Raw genomic sequence first — 16609 nt, 5'->3', positions numbered from 1 at the left:
CTCTCCCTCTCTCCCTCTCTCTCTCTCCCTCTCTCTCTTCTCCCTCTCTCTCTCTCCCTCTCTCTCTCTCACTCCCCCCCCTCTCTCCCTCTCCCTCTCTCTCTCTCCCTCTCTCTCTCTCTCTCTCTCTCCCTCTCCCTCTCCCTCTCCCTCTCTCTCTCTCCCTCTCTCTCTCTCTCCCTCTCCCTCTCCCTCTCTCTCTCCCTCACTCCCCCCCCTCTCTCTCTCTCCCTCTCTCTCTCTCACTCCCCCCCCTCTCTCCCTCTCCCTCTCTCTCTCTCCCTCTCTCTCTCTCTCCCTCTCCCTCTCCCTCTCTCTCTCCCTCTCTCTCTCTCCCTCTCTCTCCCTCTCTCCCTCTCTCTCTCTCTCTCTCTCTCTCTCTCTCTCTCTCTCTCTCTCTCTCTCTCCCTCTCTCTCTCTCTCCTCTCTCACTCTCTCTAAAAAAAAAAAAAAAGAAAGAAAGAAACCCAGCCCTAGGGGCCATGCAGCTGCTCCAGCCACAGACTTTAAGGGGGATCTCAGGCTTGAACTCCCCTGGGGCCTACCCACACTGATGGCCCAGGAGAGTGAGGCTCTGAGAGCCGCAGGATATGGATAAGGACTTCCTCCCCTCTTGTGAGGTTCCCACTCCCCAGCTCCACCCCCAGCCCTTTCCCACTCATCCTGCCTGCCACATTCCTGGCCATGTCCCCAGGTGGACGAGCTGATGCGTCAGGAGCTGAAGAACTTGCGTCTGGCTGTGGACAAGGAGGAGGAGAGACCCTTGAAAGCTCCGAAGGCAGTGGAGGGATAAGGACTGGTCAGGGGAGGGCATGTGGGGTGGGGGAAGAAGGGAAGACAATTACCTATGTGCTTATTTCCAACCAGAAAAAGCCTGGTACTAAAATTGGGAAGAAGAAGGGAAAAGATCTGACCCAAGACAGGTAACAGATCCTGCTATGCTCGCCTTGCACTGTGGGTGGTGGAGAGAGCTGGGTCCAAGATGGGGAGACTGACCACTGGTCCTGGTTCCTGCTGCTCTGTGGCCCTTGGGGAAGTCACTTCACTGCCCTGGACCCTGACCTCAGTTCTTAACCTTTGATATCACAGAATAAGATGTCAGTGAGATTATAATAACCATTGCTCTGCTTCTTCTAATCCTCACTCCAAACTTTCCCTCAATTAGCTCCATCCCCCACCATGACATCTCCCCCATGCCCCAGTCCTCTCTCTGGGGCACTGAGAGACACTTGGCAGCCCGTCCCTCCCAAGGGATTCAGGTCTTAACTTAGTTTCAGGAAACTGGACAGTCTTCGATGACTGGGTTTCAAATGGTGGAGCTTTGGGCCTGGGAGACTGATGGAGAAAGTTGTCACCGGGCCATTGGCCCATCTCATGTTCCTCTGTGGGGGACCTTCTCCCAAGACAGTGGCTAGGGCTGCCCTTCTCTCTAGTTGTCCAGGAGCACTGCTGATATCTCCCACTCTCCCTCTCCTGGTGCCTACAGCACCCCACCTGTCCATTTCCCTTGGTCCTTGCTTGCCAATGTCCTTGGGGTCTCCATGACATCTTCCTCTAGAACTGTGAACTCGCTGTATGAAGAGCTTGTCTTTTTTGGCCTTCTAAAGAAGAGTGTGGCAGTGGCGTTGAAAGACTATGTTGGTGAGCCCACCTCACACGCCTGCTCCCAGGGTGGCTCCTGCCCTGGTCCACAGCCTTGCCTTCCCATGCCCTTCTTTCTCTTGGATGACCCATGGGAACACTGCTCGCCCTGTCCCCTCAGGTGACTGCCTCTATCTTGGTTCTGCTCTGTGTTTGGCCAACAAGTTGCCCATGCCCTCTCTGTTTGACATAAGACAGAACATGGCCTTGTATGGCGTCCTTCGGCTGGGTGAGAGGCCTGGGGAGAGACGAGTCTGTGCTGGTGGGGTCAGGCGGGGGTGGGGGCTGGGGTTCAGGGGAGGTGGCTGTGAAGGCCATGTCTAGTTTGGGCTTCCCCTCCCTGGGTGCCACAGGTCCATGTTGGACTCCTGCCTTCCCCAGGCCCATCCTGGGCCACCCCAGCAGGGGTCCACACTGCTAGCTCCTTCCTCAATCCTAAGGATATTAGTCCCATTTTTAGAAGGCCAGTCTGCACACCGAATGAAAAACCAGGGAGAACCTTTCTAAAGCATTTTGTCACATATGTTTCAATTCCATCCCAACACGGTCCAGGGACGGAACCAGGTGGCATGGAGAACAGAAGGGCAGAGGGTGAAGGGTGTGGGCAGAGGGTGGCGGGCTCCCTCCTGACCCCAAAACAGCTCCTGCCATGGAGATTCCTAAGCCACTCACTATTCTCCAGGCTGCAGGCCAGGAGGAGCTGCTCAGGTGTGGGGGATGGTCGTACGGCCCTGGCTGGAACCCCGCCCTCCCAGCCCAGGCCCTCGCCTGGCATTAACCAGGTCTCCACGAGTCCACCATCTGCCTTGGCTCTCCTCCCCTCCAGGCTCCCCAGATGTCCACTCCATGGCTCCCCTCATCCGCTCCATCCTTCTGGTGGGGCCCTCTGGCATGGGGAAGAAGATGCTGGTTCAGGCTGTGTGCACAGAAACCGGTGCCAACCTGTTTGACCTGTCACCCAGCAACCTTCAGGGCAAATATCCTGGCAAGAGTGGGGTGCAGTTGATGATTCACATGGTCTTCAAGGTCCGGAGCCCCTGAATTTTGTGTTTCTAGTTTTCAGTCTTGGGACAACAGAGCAGGGTGGCTTTATGCTTCGAGGGTTACCCATCTGCCTATTTGGGGGGGTTCAAAAACACCACTGAACTGGTGAGGTATCCCTTCCAACCCCTGATAGGAGCTTGGGTTCCCCCTGAACTCCTGTGGTAAAGGTGGGAGGAGGCAGGAGGTGGCACAGGAAGATGAGGCCTCAGACGTAGCCCCTCAGACGTAGCCCCTGCCCCACCGTGGAGTTGTGGTGTGGATGGATGTGTGTGCAAAGCACTAGCAGGAAGGACGGGCAAAGCGTGGAGCACCGAGGTCAGTCCCTGCACAGAACCAGCCTGATCCTGGTGCACAACCAGGTGGGGATGTGACCCTTCCCCAGGGAGTCTTACATGTGATTTCTATCCTCTGTCCAGGTGGCCCGGCTCCTACAGCCCTCTGTGATCTGGATTGGAGATGCTGAGAAGACTTTCTATAAGAAGATCCCCAAGGAAGAGAGGAAGGTGAGGAAGCACAGGCAAGAAGGGCTGTGAGGACAGGCCCTGCAGACCCCGCCACCACCACCTGGGCGGCCCCCTGCCCTCCTCGCGCCTCCTCTCCCTGTCTTGAAGCAGGACGGACAGCCTCTCCCTGCCCCACTCGGGGCTGACAGGAGGCTGATGGGGGCATGTGCTCTGAGAACACTGGGCCCTGCAGGCCCAATCACCCTGCCGACCCCACCCCCCTCTCTTCCCGGAGCAGATGGAACCAAAACGAATAAAGAAGGACCTCACCAAGGCCTTGCGGCTGCTGAATCCCGGAGACCGCGTGATGCTCATAGGGACCACAGAGCGGCCACAGCTGGCTGAGATAAAGGGGCTGTGCCGGATGTATGAGCGGATCCTCCTGGTGCCACGGCCGGATTATGCTTCTCGATATGGTGAGGCCAGGGCCTAGGGAGATGGGCCAGAGAAGGAGTCCAGTTAACACTGCCCCTGCCAGGGCCCCCACACCTCTTCCCCTCACCCCATGGCCACTACGATCCCACCCCTCAGCAGCCCCATGTCAGATCCAGAGGGCTGCTAAGCAAGCAGCCCCACATCCTGGTCCTGGCTTCAGCCCCAGGGACACAGGCACGTCCCTTCTGTTCTTGAGAGTCCCCACTTCCTGGTGTTCATCAGAGAGGACAGTCCCTACCACTCTGGGTCCCAGACCTTCCTGGGGAAGAGGCAGTGCTTTCCAGAGACGCAGCTCCTTCCAGACCCAGGTGGAGGCTGTGAGGCCTGGCTGGCCACCCTGATGCCCCTGCCCCTCACAGCCTGTCCCCTCCTACTGCCTGCAGTGCTCTGGAAGCACATGATAGAAGCCCGGGGAGCTCAGGTGACCCAGAGCCTGGACATCAGTGCCCTAGCCAAGGTGTCCGATGGCTATACGACCGGTCACATTTTCCAAGCCACCCACTCGGTGCTGAATGAACGGCGGCTCCTGCAACTGTCCAAGAGGCCCCTGGTGGCCTCAGAGTTCTTGGGCCATCTGGTGAAGCTAGATCCAGTGTACAGGGAGGAGGAAGAGTCCCTGAAGGTGAGGTGGCAGGCAGGGGGGGGCCAGAAACGCCACCTAGAATCAGTCCTTCGCCGCATGCCTTGGGGTCCTCCCTTTGCTCCCCTAAATGCCAGAAGATGGTCAGGTTAAATGAACATGGACTTCAGCTGAGAGGGGAACAGAAGACCCCAGGGAGGACCAAGGGCTAGGTGTCTGTGGGCAGGACCCCCTCATCTGGTTTACTTGAGGGTGGCCACCTATGTGTTGGGGTCCTTGGTTGGTTCTGGCACCAGCTGCCACCTGCTTGCTTCCTCTACTCCCGAGGTAGTACCCACCCCCCAAGGGCAGGCTGGTCTTGGCAAGACGCCTGGAGGGAGAATGGCTGCACTGTGAGCTGGAGTATTTGGTGGGGAGCATGGAAAGCCCTGGTTCTAACAAGATTCCCAGACCCCAGAGGACAGGAGAAAAGGCTGTTGAGGAAACAGGACCCCAAAGAAGGGGAGGGGTGGGGTCAGGAGAACTGAGGGTCAGGGCCAGTGGACTCACACCCTCCTTTCCTGCCAACCCAGGAGTGGTACTTCAAAACCCCACTGGGCAAGAAGAGTTTGAAAATTTATGAAGGACCTGGAGGCTGAGGAGGCCAAGCTGGCAAAGGAGAAGAAAAGGAAGTGATAACTGAGGCCTGAGGAGGCCTGAGATGGGGGTGGGGACTGGGCAGTTCCCCGGGTGTGAAGGGACAGGGGTATAAATGCCAGGTGGCTGGGAATGAGCTCTCTTGTCTGTCCATCTCTGTGTCTTCCCTCCTCTGTCTGTCCTGCCCAAGGCCGGCCTCCTCCACCAGCCTCCTCTCCCAGCTCCCACTGAACCTGCTCCCTGGCTCCTTCCATCTCTCTGCTCTGGCTTCCGGATTCTGTTCGCAGCCTGCCCTGGGCCACCACCCCATGTCTTCATCTCTGTCATTTTTCTGTGCTGGCTCCCAGCTCTCTTGCTCCTTAAGGTCCTTAAGGGACAAAAACTAGGAAGGAAACCGGGAAAGAGAGGGAGAAGGAAGATTCACAATAAGTAAGAAAAAGAAAGTAGTGGGCCGGGTGGGGAACTCTGGGGAGCCAGGACAGCCGTGTCCCCGAGGACCAGGAAGCCCCATGGCTTCTCAATGTGGCAGATGTGTATGGGGGACCAGCACCTGGGGGTGGGCAGCAGACATCTGTTGCTGCCTGTGGGCTGAGCCCCGCCCCTGGGCAGATGCTGTCTTCCAGAGAGCCCTGGAGGAGTGCCTCACACTTGGGGCATCTCTGCTGCTTGTCACTACTGAGTTCCTTCCCTTGGATTTGCGAGTGGAATTTTCAGGACTCATGAGTGACTTTTGAGGAACAGGAGTAACAGGGGTCCCTGCCTTGGTCTGGGCCAGAGACCAGGCAGTGCAAGGCTGACATGGTAAAGCAGGTGGGCTCCAGCTCTGCCACCAGTTATCTGTGGGGCTTGGGCAAATGGCTCCTCTTCCCTGGGCTGTTCAGTGTCTTGGAGATGCCAGACTTCATGGATATCAACCCTGATGTCACCCAGCCCTGGGGAACTGAAGCTCCACTCCCACCCCCTCCCCGGTTCCTCCCTAACTCCAGCTCCCAGCCTGGGAGTTCCATCTGGGCATTGTCAATTGGGACAGCTGGGGGCTATTTATGGCTGGCCCCTGCATGCTCCCTGGCTCCGCCCACACTGGCTGGCCTGGCCAGGGCCCAGTGCCACCCACCCAGTCCACCAGCAGAGTCCTGTTGCTTTGGCTCCTTCTCCCAGAAACCAGCCATGCCTAGGGGAAGGAGCTCTCCTCCCCTCTGGGGACACCATCTGGGGTGCCTCCCCTCGGCCCCTGCCTGCCGGGCCTGGGAAACCCCTTGGTCATCATCCCTGCTGTGCCAGGACATGGCTCTCCAGAATGCCCTCTACACCGGGGACCTGGCGAGGCTGCAGGACCTGTTCCCCCCACACAGTACAGCAGACCTGCTGCTGGAGAGCCGGGCTGCCGAGCCTCGCTGGAGCAGCCACCAGAGGGGTGAGAGGCTGCTGGGGGAGGCCTGAGACCCAGGGCTGGCTGGCTGACGGAGGCACAGAGCTCCCAAGGCCTGAGGAAGAGAAGCCCCTAGCTGCTGCTCCCCACCCCATGCCCAACAACCTAAATCTTGGCCCAGGAGAGAAGTCATGTGGAGCCCAGAATAGCTCCTGCTGGACCTCGTGGCCGGGTCAGGCTCCGGCTGGGGACAGAGGGGGCCCTCTGCCTCCTTTGAACCTCTCTCTGCCTGTGTCCTCTACCTCTGCTTCTCCCACCCCCTTTCCCTTCCTGTGTGCTCATGAGCTGGTCTCCAGAAGAGTGCAGGGGGCAGGGAGACCCCCCCAGTGACAGACACACCCTCTGTGCCAGGCTGGTGGAGAAGCCCAGCAGAGGGTCCGAGGAGCACACCCAGTCTGGCCCGGGACCCATTGTCACCCGCACGGCCTCAGGACCTGCCCTCGCCTTCTGGCAGGCAGTGCTGGCTGGGGACGTGGGCTCTGTCTCCCGAGTCCTGGCAGACTCCAGTACCAGCCTGGCTCCTGATTCCGTCTTTGACACCAGTGACCCAGAGCGATGGAGGGATTTCCGCTTCAACATCCGCGCTCTGAGTATGGGGCCCAGCATGGGGGGTCTGAGTGGGAGAGGGGAGGCTGTAACGGAGCTTGGGCTCCTGCATCCCCTTCTGCCAGTGCCACCCCCTTGGCTGGCACCTCTTTGCTGTCACTCAGGATCCGAGGTTTTGTCCCTCTCTCCCTAGGACTCTGGTCTCTAACATATGAAGAGGAGCTGACCACCCCGCTGCATGTGGCAGCCAGCCGTGGTCACACGGAAGTTCTGAAGCTGCTGCTGAGGCGGAGGGCGAAGCCAGACAGCGCCCCTGGGGGCCGCACTGCCCTGCATGAGGCCTGTGCTGCAGGTCACACTGCCTGTGTCCATGTGCTGCTGGTGGCAGGAGCTGACCCCAATATCCCTGACCAGGATGGGAAACGCCCCTTGCATCTCTGCCGTGGGGCTGGTACCCTTCAGTGAGTGACCCCTCACCCCAACCCTGGGTTCACTCTTAGGGGAGGCAAGGAGATCTTCCCAGGGAAGGTAGGGGGCAGGTGAGGGGCTGCCATGCTCTGGGGGCTGGGGTGGAGGAGTTGGGCTGGTGGAGGCCAGGATGCAATCAGTGCCCAAGAGAGCCAGCCACTGGCCCTTGAGTCTGCAGTGTCTTGGACTTGGGACAGTTTTCTGGTTCCCCAGGGCCAGCAGAGGGCTGTGGCTGTGGCCCAGCTGTGTGGCCTGCCCTGGGGAAATTGTCCAAATCCATTATGGAGAGATGGTTTTGCTATAAAGTTTTGATATTGTCTGAGCTTATCCCATGTTTCAGACACTGGAACAGCAGCTGAGTCATGTTCCTGCACTCAGGAAGCTTGTTGTCCCATGATCCAGAGAGGTTGGGGAGACAGAAGTCCTAGTTAGGGAATGCTGTGGTCCCTGAGGGTCTGGCTGTCAACTAGCAGGTTTAGAATCCCATTGGCAGGACACTCTCTGATAAATGAGCTTAAGGGACTGTCACTAACTCAACTCACAAGAAACATGGATACACCCATGTCTATGTGCTATTTACTCTAAGAAATATTCCTTTGCAACGACCTAAATAATTATGGCCTGTGTATAAGGAATGTAGAAGAATGAGTTCCCCACTTGTAATTTTTTAATGAATGTAGAATCTGGGCAGAAGGAGCCTAGACCAACCTGGGGACTAATTCTACGTGCAGTGGAGCCCCCTCTTGGCTGACTGCATACCTGCCAGATTTTGCATCTTGCCCCCCTGAAAGACACCACATTATCCCTGCTTGGGCTGGGCATGGTGGTGTACACCTATAATCCCAGCAACTCAGGAGGTGGAGGTGGAAGGATCATGAGTTCAAGACCAGTCTCAGTAACTTAGGCCATAAGCAACTTAGTGAGGCCCTGCTTTAAAATAAAAAATAGGGGGCTGTAGCTGTAGCTCAGTGGCAGAGCATTTGCCTAGCATGTGTGAGGCACTGGGTTTGATCCTTAGTACCACATAAAAAAAACTAAACAAATAAAGGCATGCTGTCCATCTACAACTATAAATTTAAAAAATATATATAGAAAAGGGCCAGGGATGTGGCTAGGTAGTAAAGCGCCTCTGGGTTCCATCCCCAGTACCCCTGCCCCCCCAAAAATCTAATGTGAGCCATATATACAATTTGAATTTTTCTAGTAGTCCCATCAACAATTGAAAGTGAAACATATGACATTTATTTCTTAAATTATGGTAAAATACATATATCACAAAATTTACCATTTTAAAGTTCAGTGGCCTGAGTACATTCACATCGCTATGCAACCACCACACCATCCACCCACAGAACTCTTTCCATCTTGCAAAAGGGAAGCTCTGTCCCTACTAAACATGACCCCTCTCCCCAGGCCCTGGCAACCACAATTCTACTGTCTAGGGACCTCATATAAGTGGGATTGTGTATCATTCATCCTTTCGCAACTGGCTTCTTGCACTTAGCCTCAGGCTCATCCATGTTGAAGCATGCCTCAATTTCCTTCATTATTAAGGCTGAGTAATATTCCATTACATGTTTTTTTTAGAGAGAGAAAGAGAGAGAGAGAGAGAGAGAGAGAGAGAGAGAATTTTTAATATTTATTTTTTAGTTCTCGGCGGACACAACATCTTTGTTGGTATGTGGTGCTGAGGATCGAACCCGGGCAGCATGCATGCCAGTCGAGCGCGCTACCGCTTGAGCCACATCCCCAGCCCATCCATTACATGTTAATACCACATTTTGTTCATCCTGTCACCTGTTCATGGACACTTGTGCCGCTACCACATCATGAATAATGCTGCTATGAACATGGACATATGAATATCTGTGAAACAGATGAAATTAATGTTAATGTATTTTATTTAGCATAACCAAAATGTTGTAATTTCAACACATCATCAATATAAACATTTTACAATCTTTTTGTGGACAGAGTCCTTAGGAGTGGTGTGTCGTCAACACAGCACACTGGCACTTGGACTACCATGTTGCACATGCTCCACAGCACATGACTGGTGGCTGCCACGGTGGGCCCATAGCTCTCAGTAACCCACATTTTTAGTTCTGGCTGTGTTTCAGCCCAGTCTCCCTGCGAGCACACCCAATGATAATCACCCCTTCCTTTCTTGAAACAAATGTATTTCAAAAATTATTATGGAACGTTTTGAACAAACAGAATGGTAACCAAGATAATAGACTGAGCCCCCTGACCCCGTCACCATCAATACTGCCCACTTCCCCCACCCGATGCTGCCGCGCAGACTTGTGTGAGAACACCTTTCAGGTACCGTCTCATGCCGCTCACAGCACCTCATCAGGGATGAGTAGTATTACCCCCCACCCTGCATTCTAAACTGAGCCCAAAGAGGCAACTTTGAATTTGGGTGCATATTACTGGGACTCCCTGTGTTTCTACAGTGCAATCTTTCCTGGGCACCGTCTTAGAACAACTCTTGCTGGTCAATTTTAGTTTTGTTGGGTTTTTTGTCCCTATTGTTATTTGTGTTCCCACTGCTATTTGGGTTCACCACCAGGCCCTGCACCCCCTCTTTGTCCTCCGTTCCCAGCCCACAGAATCTTTAAAGTGCTCTGCTTGTCCTGGCCCTGAATGCCATCTGTGCCCCTGACGAGCTGTGTGAATTCGCATGAGGTCTTCAAACCTTCAGAGACTCAGTTTCCTCCTCTGTGACATGACATTCATAAGAGACCACCAAGGGACCGTGGCAAGGCCCTTGGAAGGGTGCTGCTCCAACCACGCGAGGACTGCTTGTGGCTTTTATTCCCACAGGGTTAGTGGACAATGCCTGCAGGAAGTCCTGGGCTTTCAAAATGGCCACTGTGGGTCCTGCCAGTGAGTGACAGGCAGGACAGAGCCAGGAGCCAGCCAGGGCCCCCTGCCCTGTTAGCAGACCCGCTTCCCTCCCCCCCATCTCGCTCTTCCTAGGTGTGCGGAGCTGCTCCTGCGCTTTGGTGCACAAGTGGATGGCCGGTCTGAAGAGGAGGAGGAGACCCCTTTGCACGTGGCAGCCCGACTTGGCCATGTGGAACTGGCAGACCTGCTTCTAAGACGGGGTGCATGCCCGGATGCCCGCAATGCCGAGGGCTGGACACCACTGTTGGCTGCCTGTGACATCCGCTGCCAGTCTCCTGCCGATGCCGAGGCCACCACTACCCGCTGTTTCCAGCTGTGCCGTTTACTGCTGTCAGCGGGGGCAGATGCGGATGCTGCCGACCGGGACAAACAGCGCCCCTTGCACCTGGCCTGTCGCCATGGCCACGCGGCCGTTGTAGAGCTGCTCCTGTCCTGTGGTGTCAGTGCCAACGCCATGGACTATGGGGGACACACAGCCCTGCACTGTGCTCTGCAGGGTCCAGCTACAGCCCTGGCCCAGAGCCCTGAGCAAGTGGTGCGGGCTCTACTCAACCACGGCGCTGTCCGAGTCTGGCCAGGAGCCCTCCCCAAGGTACGGCGGCTGAAGGCATGGAGAGGGCCATGATGTGAGGGGACGGGAGACCTAGACCGCTTGCCAGCTTGTTTTGCAATGCAGCCTGGAACCCAGGGCACATAGGTTAGCCCCTTCTTTCATTCAACAAGGAAGCAAAACCCTAATAGAGGTAAAAGCCAGGGCTCAGAAAAGGAAGCGTGTTTGTGCGCACACATGTGTATACATTCGTGTGCACCTACATGCAGGGTGTGTGTGTACCTGTGTCCAGAGTTTGTGTGTGCACGTGTATGGCGAAGGTGGACTGAATGCAGAAGGATTATAAAAGATCCAACAAGACTAAATCAAAGCCAGGCATGGTGGTGAACAATTGTAGTCCCAGAGATTCAGGAGGCTGAGACGGGAGGCTCCCAAGTTGAAGGCCTGACTCAGCAACTTAGCAAGACCCTGTTTCAAAATGGAAAAAAAAAAAAAAAAAAAAAAAGACTGAATGAGTCAAGACTGATGTGGGCAGCATAGAAGGTGAAAGGTCTTCCTCAGGGCCATGAACTGCTGGAAGAGCATTTGGGGAGCTCAGAGTACCAGCGGTATCAGCTGAGAGAGACAGACAGTGGGCACAGGCGAGACCCCTCCCAGGGCAGAGCATGAGCCCATTTCCTGAGGTACAATCACCCTGCACCTTTGAAAATGCCCTTCACTGTCATTTTTTGGTTTATATCTTACTTTGCACTAATTTCCCCAGAGTGGGTTCAACCTGAAGACCTGAACTGCAGGACAGATTCCCCGGCCAGGGACCTTGTCCCCTGTAGTGTCCTGCCCATGGGGGCTACTGTCATGAAGGGCAGGGAAGGACTCCTGTTGTCACAGCAGCTGGGTCAGGCCTGAATTGGCCTTCTGGGAGGGTTGGCAGGTCCCCTCTGGCCCTGCTTAGGGGCTGGTCCCACCCCGCCCCGCCCCTTCCTGGGCCCACCCTACTGTCCCCGCCTCTCCCCTTTGCTCACAAACCTAGAAGCATCTGTCTGGATTCCTAAGCAAGACCAAATAATTAAACAGCCCGAGAGTTCGGCAGATTGGTCTCCCCTTTGGGAAAATACAAGAAAATCAACAATTAACACTAATTAATCTCCTATTAACACCAGATAATTAGGAGAGGAGCAATTCCCTGTAATCTGACGCCGGCTCTGACAGCTAATGATTTCCCTGCCAGGCGGGGCAGGAGGAGGACTTGGCACAGCAGACAGATTCCCGGGACCCCGCACCTGCCCGCAGCTCTGCCCTGCCCTGCGGCCTGTCTCGGGGAGCCCAGGGGCCAGCAGAGCAAAGGGCCCCATGTGTCCTTTTCCTGTGATCTGAAAGCCCTCCAGTCTTGGCTGGGCTTCCTGCCTTCCCACGAGGAAGACGCTGGGGCCCATCCGTGTGCCATGCCAGCCCCACCAGCTCTCCAGGAGCCACCTTACTGGACTTGGCACTGAGGGGACCTGAATCTGGTTCTGGCTTTGATGCTGTTCTTGTGACCGTAGGCAAGTTACTGAAATCCTCTGGACCCCAAGTTTCTGGCAGGTCATGCATCCTCTACTGAGCAGAGACGGAAAGCCATAGGAGCATAGTAGGGACCAGTGGGGAACAGCACACATCAGACACTGTTCAAAGTTATGCCACCTGTGGACTGGGTCCCTCAGTCCTCCAACAACCTCTGAAGCTGGTGGCACTGACAGAGCAGGCTCTGGAGCTAGGCACACCGCCTCAGTACTTGTTAGCAACCATCGTCTGAAAGGGAGGGGATGTGTATGGGGGCACTTGGTGAGCCGCTAGGCATCCCCTAATAGAAGGATCGCTGGGCACAGCAGCAGTGCAGGTGGGAGTGGCAGCCTGGGCTTCCTGGAGGAGTGGGCCTTGGGATGGGCAGTTCTGGGAAGCCTGGTATGTGGATAGACAGGCTTTACCACAGGGTGGACATCTCGGGCAGACATGCCCTTTCCTCACTGGAGACTGAAATAAAGAGGCCTGTCCCAGACAGACTCGGCCAGGGCAGCTCTGGTAAGCACTTCCCAGAATCAGGGCAAGAAGCAGCGGGCCCGAGTGTGTAAGTTGTGTGCTCTGGGGGTCCCCGTGCCCTAGTCAAGCCTGGGCCTTCTACCTGTTCCCACCATCCGCCATGGCCCCTGGAAGGCAGGGCTGTCCAGGCCCCTCATGTTGTATGGGACACACGTGGGATGTGCACTAGGTATGTGCAGGAGTGGGCACTCAGGTGGCCATCATGGCACCTGTGCATGTTAGGCTGTGGCTGTCCATCGGAGCACATGGAGGCTCCCTCCCTGGGCTGCTCCCACTGCAAGTCTTTTTTGCCTCCTCCTGGCTCCAGGCCACCACTGCGGAGACCACCCCATGTGGGACAGTGCTTTCCCTGACCATGCTCAGCTCCTGATCCTACTTATTTTTCGCCACACCCTAGGCCTGTGAGCTGCAAACAATGTTGATTGCCTTTGCTCTGCAATGGAGCTTGCAGACCACAGGACCCTGCTTCTCCTCCTCACCGTGGGACCCCAGGGGTGGGCAGAGTAGGCCCTCCATGAATATTTTCCTAAAGAGGAATTGAAAGCATGAATCTGGCTCCAACTCTATCCCTACCAAGCCCTCCATTGCTGCCTCCTCTCATAGCTGCCTCTGGCCTTCACTGGACACCAGGGAGATTCTATTTTTTACAGGACTAACCTTTTCACCTAGATAGGAACTCCACCTAGGGACTCCCTTCTAGCAAGCAGAAAATCCAGCACAGAGCCCTGTAGAGGCAGGCAGGACAGCAGGATGCTGTAGTAGGCAGAGGCAAGGAGTCACGTGCCAGGCTTGGACTGCTAGAACAATTTGGGCAAGATGCTTAACTTCTCTATGCCTCAGTTTCCCTTTGTGTACAACGGGGACAATAACAGTCCATGCCTTTTAGGGATAAGGATTAAGAGTTCATACATGCTACATGCTAAATATCTGGCATAAACTACGTACAGTAGAAATGTTAGCTGACAGCTGAGCACGGTGGCACATGCCTGTAATCCTAGTGGCTTGGGAGGCTGAAGCAGGAGGATCGAAAGTTCAAAGCCAGCCTCAGCAATTTAGCAAGGCCCTAGGCAACTCAGCAAGAACTTGTCTCTAATTTAAAAAAAATATAAAAAAGGGCCAGGGATGTTGCTCAGTGGTTAAGGCCCCTGGCAGGGTTCAATCCCCAGCACCCTCTCCCCCAAAAAACACATTAGCTGACAGGCTGGAGTAGCAGCTCAGTGGTAGAACATACACTTAGCATGTACAGAAGTCCTGGGTTCCATCCCCAACACACCCCCTAAATGAAAGAAATAACTGTTGTGTTAGTTTCCTGGGACTGTTGTAAGAACCAGGTGGTTCAAAGCAACAGATCCATTCCCACACAGTCCCCAGAAGGGTCTGGAGGTTCTGGTGGGGACACTGTGATTGCCCACAATCCCTGGTATTCCTTGGCTTGTGGACACATCACTGTGTCTGCGTAGGTTGTCACAGGGTCTTTTCTGTGAATGTCTGTGCCTCTGTTTTCCTTTCTATCCTAATGATCTCATTTTAACTTGGTTACATTAGAAAGACCCTATTTCCAAATAAGGTCACATCCATGGGTACCAGGAATTAGGACTTCAATATATCTTTTCGGGGAATAACATACAACCCACAAGAGCTCTTGGCCATCCTGCACAGACTGATGGGTACCTGACCTTCCCTGCCTCCTCCAGGTCCTGGAGCGCTGGTGCACTTCCCCACGGACCATCGAGGTCCTGATGAACACCTACAGTGTCCTGCAGCTTCCCGAGGAGGCCATGGGCCTGGTGCCTCCTGAAACTCTGAAGGTCAGATTCCAGGACCCTTTAGCCAGACTCACTCAGCCTGGCCCCAAGAGACTCCCACCCCTAAAGGGCAACCTTGTTGGTCCCCAAGAAATCACCTAGAGGTCCCCTCATATCCCAGTGAGTTCAAAGAGGTGGGTATCTATAGGACAGCTGTCCCTGTTAGAAGTGGGTGCCCACCTGTCCAAGGCTGCCCTGGCTGAGTCCCTCCTCCTGTCCCCAGAAGCACCAGCACTTCTACTCTTCCCTCTTCGCCCTGGTGAGGCAGCCCCGGTCACTGCAGCACCTGAGCCGCTGCGCGCTGCGTGCGCACCTGGCAGGCTGCCTGCCCCACGCCCTGCCCTGCCTTCCACTGCCACCCCGCCTGCTCCGCTACCTGCAGCTTGACTTCGAGGATGTGCTCTACTAGGTGAGTCCTGGTTTCTGGGGACAGCCACAGGGCTTGGGGGAAGGGGATGGGTAAGAGGCAAGAGAGGGGTCCAGGGAAGGGAAGCCTTGGAAAGCATGAAGCACCTGCCACAGCCTGCAGGGGGCGCCTTGAACTCAGGCCAGCCAGGTAGCCCTGTCAGCAGAATGTCCCTCTCCACAGGCAGGGGTGGATGCTTCAATCCCCACCTGAAAGGGGCAGACAAATCACACATCCAAGTGACATCTGATGAAGACAGCAAGTGGGCCACTCCTCTCCAAGCACCCTCTAGCCTGTATGTGCATTAAAAGTCTCCAGGCCAAGCTGGCAGTGGTGGTGCACACCTGTAATCTCAGCAATTTGGAAGGCTGACACAGGAGGACTGCAAGTTCGAGACCAGCCTCAGCAATTTAGTGAGGCCCTGTCTCAAAATAAAAATAAAAGGGCTGGGGATGTAGCTGTGTGGTTTGATTCTTTTCCAATAAGCCTTCCTCCTCTTGCTGGCTCCTCAAGATGGGCACTAGCAGGGCCCCTGGATCCACCCATGTGCTAGCCCACCTAACCTTCTCCCTTTGGCATCCACCAGCTGCTGAGGGGTCTCAGGCAGCTGCCCATTGTCCACTGGAAATGGCCACCAGGTGAGTGGGTCAGAAGAGGCCTGAAGGCTTAATGGCTGTGGGTAGGCAGAGCCTCTGTGCAGAGGGAGGTTTTGCAGAGAGGGGATAGGACAGTAAAGGAAGGCTTGGCTGAGTAAGAGGCAAGGTGAGGAAGAGCCACCCAAGAAAGAGCGGACATGCGGGTGGGCCCAGGGTGGAAGAGTGACCATGGCTCAGTTGAGAGTAAAAGGCCCAGGTTTGGGAACTAGAACGGGTCTACCTGTTGCTCGATACTGTGGGTCGCAGAGCACCCATGCACCCCTGGCCCCGGCCTCTTTTCTGCTCCTTCCTTAAATTCAGTTGTGTGGTAGCAAAAGTGCCGCGCTGTTAACAGGGCCCGGTTCCACTGTGCTCCTAGCTCTACCATTAACTTTGGTGCAACACAAGTCTCCTACCCCCTGGGCTCACTTTTCTGCATCTGTAAGAGAAAGGACAGTCCCTAGGGGTCATTGCAGCCCAGAATGGTAAGGACCTGTAGGAGGGCCCAGCAGCCTGGAGCTGGCCCGCAACCTCAGGAGGGAGGGGGAGTTGTCAGGAAGCCACAGAGCAGCCAATCAGATGCCAAGGGTCGCTATACAGTTCCCAGGCCAGTTCCAGTGCGCGCGCGCTGGAGCTCAGCCACTTTCGCGCCAACTGCTGGGAGCCAGACTGCGTGGGGCGAGGCCAGAGGGTGGGGCGGGGCCTGGGGGTTGGGGGAGGTTGGGCAGAGGATCTGAGTGTCACCTACGCCTCCCCCAGGGCGTAGAGAGCGCAGAAGAGAAGCCCAGTGGAGGTCAGTGGGCCGGGAGTCGGATCCTGGCCTCAGGAGCCCTGCGTGGCCCAGGCGGCCTGGGCTTCAGGTGCTGGCGCTGTAGAGACCCGGACTGCCCTCACCTCCACGGACCCCTCCTCGCTGCGTGCAGGTCAGCAAGAGGTTTTCTC

At 55.7% G+C, this 16609-nt stretch overlaps 2 protein-coding genes across 3 annotated transcripts in view; both read left to right on the top strand.

Moving 5' to 3' along the window:
- Positions 1–5643, top strand: part of DRC11L (dynein regulatory complex subunit 11 like) — a 13405-nt gene extending 7762 nt beyond the window's left edge. Inside the window, 10 exon segments of the mRNA XM_081283346.1 lie at positions 636–778; positions 868–923; positions 1559–1641; positions 1763–1870; positions 2468–2667; positions 3102–3188; positions 3427–3604; positions 4007–4245; positions 4776–4814; positions 4816–5643. Of these exon segments, the coding sequence (XP_081139472.1) occupies positions 636–778; positions 868–923; positions 1559–1641; positions 1763–1870; positions 2468–2667; positions 3102–3188; positions 3427–3604; positions 4007–4245; positions 4776–4814; positions 4816–4878 (1196 nt within the window). The 3' untranslated portion in view covers positions 4879–5643.
- Positions 5644–5965: 322 nt separating this feature from the next.
- ASB10 (ankyrin repeat and SOCS box containing 10) lies at positions 5966–15491 on the top strand. 2 transcript variants are annotated; one of them, XM_081285893.1, is made up of 6 exons: positions 5966–6253; positions 7008–7275; positions 10268–10787; positions 14516–14629; positions 14850–15035; positions 15216–15491. In XM_081285893.1, the coding sequence occupies exons 1-5, from the start codon at positions 6007–6009 to the stop codon at positions 15033–15035; spliced, it is 1335 nt and encodes a 444-aa protein (XP_081142019.1). In that variant the 5' UTR covers positions 5966–6006; the 3' UTR covers positions 15216–15491. The 2 variants fall into 2 exon arrangements, with proteins under 2 accessions (XP_081142019.1, XP_081142018.1); XM_081285892.1 differs by lacking the exon at positions 5966–6253 and adding an exon at positions 6260–6858 and having other exon boundaries at positions 15216–15490.
- Positions 15492–16609: the final 1118 nt, after the last annotated feature.

This window comes from Spermophilus citellus (genome assembly GCF_964194105.1).
Source record: "Spermophilus citellus genome assembly, chromosome: 3".
Classification (NCBI taxonomy): Eukaryota; Metazoa; Chordata; class Mammalia; order Rodentia; family Sciuridae; genus Spermophilus; species Spermophilus citellus.
This window is presented reverse-complemented; position numbering and strand designations above follow the sequence as displayed.